At 48.5% G+C, this 6,090-nt stretch overlaps 2 protein-coding genes across 2 annotated transcripts; one reads left to right on the top strand and one right to left on the bottom strand.

Moving 5' to 3' along the window:
* Positions 1-689: 689 nt before the first annotated feature.
* On the top strand, positions 690-2,531 carry LOC112887608 (KAT8 regulatory NSL complex subunit 3). The gene is made up of 6 exons (XM_025953834.1): positions 690-976; positions 1,098-1,159; positions 1,273-1,408; positions 1,547-1,619; positions 2,061-2,126; positions 2,213-2,531. The coding sequence occupies exons 1-6, from the start codon at positions 837-839 to the stop codon at positions 2,432-2,434; spliced, it is 699 nt and encodes a 232-aa protein (XP_025809619.1). The 5' UTR covers positions 690-836; the 3' UTR covers positions 2,435-2,531.
* Positions 2,532-3,928: 1,397 nt separating this feature from the next.
* On the bottom strand, positions 3,929-5,835 carry LOC112886720 (hydroquinone glucosyltransferase-like). Its single transcript, XM_025952696.1, has one exon. The coding sequence runs from the start codon at positions 5,589-5,591 to the stop codon at positions 4,164-4,166; it is 1,428 nt and encodes a 475-aa protein (XP_025808481.1). The 5' UTR covers positions 5,592-5,835; the 3' UTR covers positions 3,929-4,163.
* Between the last annotated feature and the right edge of the window lie 255 nt (positions 5,836-6,090).

Here is a 6,090-nt window from a genome sequence, read left to right as displayed (position 1 = left end):
CACGTGATCCACACTACCCACTCGTGGGCCAGCCGCCATAGCGCTTGTTGCCCATGGGCCAAAATTGGAGGTTCGTAGATCCCAAAATAATTATCCAAATGGAAAGTTTAATGGAACTATTTTTTTATTAATATTTTAAAAGGGGAATTTGGCATGATTTCATGGCATTGTCAAGCCATATATAATAGTTTTTGCGAAACAGCTATATATAATTTGTTTTTAAGAGTTTTACCTATTGATGCCTCAGTCCTTAACATCTGTAAGTTGAAAAGGTTTATTTATAAACTAAGAGTCCCATGGTTTATTCTAAAATCTCTATCTCTATCTCTATCTCTATCTCCATCTCTACTATTTCTAAAGCAAGCAATGATTCTTTGGTCCGTCAATTAGAATTCTAATCGGAACTCGATCAAATTAATTGAAATCCTAATCAGAATCTGGATAAATATAATAGATCGTAATCTCAATCAGAATCCGAACAATCAATGCCTCACGCGCACACGGCACGGCTGTACACGGAATGAAAGAGCACAAATTAAGTGGGTGGTTTCATATACATTCGGATAAAATTTACATTACCTGTAGCAACGCACGCGTATTATACTAGTATTAATTAAAGTAGGTTAAGGAAAATAGGAAATACAAAAAATCTCAAAAAATCTGCCATTTTACCTATACCGAAGTGCCGCCTGCCACCTGACCTGACGCCCGCCGACCGTGGAAGGGCGGGAAGCAAGAGGAGTTTCCCGCGCTCAAGTGGCCGCCACTCCATTCCCGTTCCCCCCGCGCCCCAATCCCAAACTAGGGTTTCTTCCGCCCCTCAATCGCCGTTCCTCATGGCTCCCAAGCGCCGCCGCGCGGATCAGAGCTCGCCCGCGCCGGCGCCAGCTCCTCCCCTGCGGACGCCGAAACGTCAGCCGGTGGTCGTCTTCGCTCACGGCGCCGGTGCCCCTTCCTCCTCCGATTGGATGGTCCAGTAAGTTGTCTCTTTCTCTCGCTCAAGTGGTCAATCGGATCTTCAGATACATTCTTGGTAAAACATTCATCTCCCTTGAGACCTGCAACATTTGTGCTAAACCGGCGATTGATTCATCTAGTTGGAAGGAGATGGTGCGGGATGCACTGGATGCTGTCGAAGTGGTGATTTTTGACTACCCATGTTAGTTAATTCAGTAAACTAGTTGCTAACTCGTTACCCTTGGCCCGTCATATTGTTGGATCAAAATTTGCCAGCAAGAGCTAAATGGTCGTATGGCAATGTTAAACTCGCAGATATGTCAGGTGGGAAGCGCAGGGCGCCGCCAAAGGCAGAGAAGCTTGTTGATCATCACCTGGGCGTCGTGAAGGATGCTGCCGCCAAGTATCAGGGGCATCCTCTTATTTTGATGGGGAAGTCCATGGGATCGAGGTAATTTTCAGTGGACAAATATGTGTCTTCTTTGCTTGGTTCAACATTTGAATGCTTTGTAGATTGTTATCCTTCAACGCTGAATGTTCTTCTGAGTTCTGATATGAGTATCTGACAAGGGTGTATCAACATTCTCAGGGTCAGCTGCATGGTGGCAAGCTCCGACGACATTGATGTTTCTGCTGTTGTATGCTTGGGTTACCCTTTGAAGGTTTCTATCCTGCCACTGTCTAGTTGATCTGCACATTGCTTTTTGGTTCCCTTGTACCTGAATATTATCTTCTACTGGGTACTCTTAAACTGATGTCCAGATAAGAAATGGATTTATATTACCTTTGTAGCATGATTGGGACAGATGATGGTTGCTGTGTCTTCTAAGTGCTTGCTTTCGCACCCACTATGTTGTAGCTTTATGAATTGACGTTTTGTTACTAGTGGTTATCAATACGGGCATTCCTGGAGATGAGACTACAAATTTCCTTTTGTTCCTCTCTGGACATGCTTGTTTTCCGCTCCTAACTGTTCTGGGAACCTGACATCACGTTGTTTGCAATCCCTCACTCCTATAACCAGAAACCTGTACTGATCACCATTATACTACAATTTGAGGTATCAATTTTATTTTCATCTCATTGTGCTTTATTCAACTTAGGGAGTGAATGGAGCAGTGAGAGATGAGACACTATTACAGCTGAAGGTTCCAACAATGTTTGTTCAGGTAATGTAATTTTTCTTGATTTTTTTTCTGATATTGTAAAGTGAAACATAGTAAATTGTGTTTCTTTTTTTTACTTTTGTTAACAGGGAAGTAAAGATGGTTTGTGTCCCTTAGATAGACTTGAGTCCACTCGCAAGAAGATGACCTGCAAGAATGAACTGCATGTTATTGATGGTGGTGACCACTCCTTTAAGATCGGCAAAAAATACCTAGAGTCTAGAGGGTTAAATCAACATGATGTTGAAATGGAAGCTGTCAAAGCGATTTCTCAGTTTGTCCAGAACTCCTTCAGTGAGAGCTGTACCTAGCCATCTTGTATATTTTCCTTATAACACCTCATGGTGACAAGACCTTAATCTTTGGCTTTGTCCAAAACTAATATGTTAATGTAATCCTTTAGTGCAAGATGCTAGTTCTGATTTCAGTCTTCATCCATTACACGTTCTTTTGACGTTACACGATCACATGCTAGAAATCATCATCTAACATTTTCAAATTCACTGATATTTCTTTTTTTCTTGGCTGGTTATCGGTGTATCACGAATATATCAGTGTGACTGACTGGGACTATGGTGTTATTGTTATCCAGGAGTTTATTTGTCAATGTAAAATACTAAATATGAATTGAAAGAAATCGGTGCTCGTAGGGAAGGGGTGAATTAGACAATTCTAAAACCTTAAGCTATGACTTAAGCTATGGCTTAAACTAATTTGCACAAAACATACTCTAGAACATGCTATCTACATGTGCAACTATGCTTCCTCTACTGTGAAACGCTCATCCCAAATAAGTTTTGCAACCTATAGCCAAATCTTATTACGCTAAAAAAGTAAAGGCATACAAGTTGCAAGAGTAACGTGGAAACGTAAAGGAGGGAATGAGAGGATGCAAACTCTTGACGCGAGAATTTATCCCGTGGTATCGGTAGGCACTAAGCCACACCTAATTCACGTTGTTGAAGCACTCATAAAAAGTATTATTTTTCGATCACCAAGTCTCTTTCGGAACTCCCCTTGACTCACGCCAAGTTTCCCGGTCACCTTGATGCCACCTTCACTACAGAGCTTCCCACGAATGAGGGGTCTTCTTGTCCCCCGCACAAAGCCGTCGTTGCCACTCCACACCAAGCTGGAGGGTCGAAGACTTGTCAACAAGTCACGAAGACTTCAAGGGACTGGCACACCAATATTACAGCTGTGGTTCACTCAAGAACCAGCACAAGGCATCTACACCTTGCTCTCTCACTCTAACTAGAGCGAGCCTAACACTATCACTCACAAAGCTTGTGCTAAAGTCTAAGTATTTGATCAATAAGCTCTTGGATGGCTTGGAGAATTTTTTCAGAGTATGGGTGTTTCACACGAACTCCAGCAGCCTCAAATGATCCGGGGTGAGAGCTTATATAGGCTAGAGGGCAGCTCATAACTGTTGCTTGCTTTTACCCAGGAAAGCATAAAACGTCGGTTAAACCGGTCGACACCGTCGGTTTAACCGGCCGCACTGACCTTGCCTGCTAGCCGTTGACTCCAACTGTCTTCTTCTGCTGATGTCATTGCACGGGTATCGATTCAACCGGTGCTGTTCAGACTTCTCCAACTTCAAACGCTTCTGCATCGGTAAAGCAATGCACCGGCATCTTCTTCTTGACCGTCGGTTCAACCGGTACCTCTGTGTTTCTTCACATGATCATCATGGCTTCTCCTCGTTGCACTCGGAGTTTTTGGACCATATCAAGCCGAAAGTCACTCTAAACGACCTATGAATACCGAGTGTTTGAATTCCAGCATTGTACCTACAGCTGATCCTCGAGAGAAACTTTACAAGTGTTCTTTGCTTTAAAGTGACTACATCTATGTATTAAGCTACCTCTTCAGCACATTATAAGAACGTGACTCAGAAGAAAGACTTCATTCTAATCTTTTACAGCGTCGTCTGAAATGTTATGCAGCTTCATTTCAATGAGATACATCATCTAGCAAAAAAAAAAAGGAAATGTCACCGATAACAGGAATACCGAATAATGCCCCCCATTTTCTTCATTTCCTAGTAGAGCATTTCCACACATCTGCAATTTGTGCTAAAGCATGAGTTGAACGGCCATCCTTGCTCAAATCATGCGCTGATTTGTCTCTAAGTTCACTTGCTCGCTTCCTCATCCTTACAGCTTCCTCCCCTACCATCGCACGTTGAATTGCACTCGCAACCTCTTCTTTGCTTATAAATCGATCAAGACCGACCTTGGCCCGGACTGCCACCCCGACCTGGACCTCCATCATCGCAGCATTCATATTTTGCTCAGCGTAAAGTGGCCACGCTATCATAGGCACACCACACATAACACACTCCAATATCGAGTTCCACCCGCAATGCGTCAAGAAGCACCCGACTGAAGGATGCCCTACTATAGCTGTTTGTGGGGCCCAGGAGTGCGTCACTAACCCCAACCCTCTAGTCCTCTCCATGAACCCCTCAGGCAAGAAATCCAATGAAGTGTCCTCACCGTTCTGAGTCCCGAAGAATGCTCCATTTGCCGAACTTTGATGTGGTCTCTTGACAGCCCAAATGAATCTACACTGACTAAGCTCCAGCCCAAGCGCCAGCTCAGCCGTCTGTTGCCACGTAAGCGTGCCACCGCTGCCAAATGACACGTAGACCACGGATCCACGTGGCTGCTGGTCCAGCCACCTCATGCACTCGTGGTCCCGGTCCTCGCCGGCCGGTCTGGTCCAGACCAATGGTCCGACCGGGTGGACCGGCAGCCCCAGACCGTCCATGCCGTCGCCCACCGCGGGCTCAATCTCGCGGGACGTGTTCACAAGAATGCCGTCGACTTGTCTTATAGCCTTGGCCATGGACACGAATCCAGCGTACATGCTGCTGCTCCGGTCGGCGAGCATGGAAGCCGGCAGCTCGTGAGCGTGGATCGGCACGCAGCCAGGGAGACGGATCGGCTCCGTGGCGTCCCGGTGCTCCCCGGCGCGCGCCGCGTCGATCCCGGGGAGGTGCAGGAGCAGGGACAGCGTCATCCACGGCGAGGTGAAGAACATGTAGACCGGGACGCCCACCTCCGCCGCGACGCCGCGCGCCCGCACGCCGACCATGTCCACGACGAGCGCGGCGAGGGGCGCGTCCGCGGCCAGCGCGCGCGCGAGCTCTCGGACGCGCGGGACGTTGGAGGCGACGGCGATCTCGGCGCGCTCGCGCTCGCGCGCGCCGGGAGGGAGCGCGTCCGGCGGCGGCGCGGGCAGCGCGACGAGGTCGACGGCGTCGGGGGCGGCGGCGGCCACCGCGAGGTACTGCGCCGAGGGCGGGGACGTGGCCGAGGCGAAGAGGAGCGTGGCGGCGAGGCCGTGGTCGGCCGCGAGGCGGCGCGCGAGCTCCACGAAGGGGATGAGGTGGCCCATGCACGGGCTGCACAGGAGCAGCACGCGCGGGCGCGCCGTGCACGCCGGCTCCCGCTCCATGGCGCGCAGGTGAGGTGCGCCACCGCAGGGACAGCGCTCGGTTTGTGTTGCCCAACCGGCGCGGTGGTCCTTGCCGGTGAGAGCTTGGAGTGGAGTGCTGTTCTTCTTGGATTGTTGAAGCGGAGAAGGGCTCGGCGATCTTCCGCTCTTGTAGCAGTAGTTTCCTGTGCAGAACTCGACGAAGTTTGTTGAGATCGCCTGGTAAGTCCAAGTGATGTTTGCATCATTGCCTGCGTCACGCGAGCAATTATTACGTGCCAGCTCACAAGAGTATTCAAGCTTCGAGATCGACGTGGTTCGAAATTTCTACTGCGCAGTCAAAATGGGACGGCTGCTTGCAAACTGCGGAAGTGCTACGCTGATGCTTATTCAACTTTAATTTAAGTAATCTGCAGTTACTGAAGGTGCGAATCTGTCATTAGCCGAGATGAGGGCGAGGGTCCTCTTCAAGAAGGTCGGCGATGGTCCTCTGACACCATGCCAAATCGCCATAGGATTC

This window comes from Panicum hallii, chromosome 3 (assembly GCF_002211085.1).
Source record: "Panicum hallii strain FIL2 chromosome 3, PHallii_v3.1, whole genome shotgun sequence".
Lineage (NCBI taxonomy): Eukaryota > Viridiplantae > Streptophyta > Magnoliopsida > Poales > Poaceae > Panicum > Panicum hallii.
The sequence above is the reverse complement of the archived record's forward strand: the minus strand, read 5'-3'. Positions and strand labels throughout refer to the sequence as shown.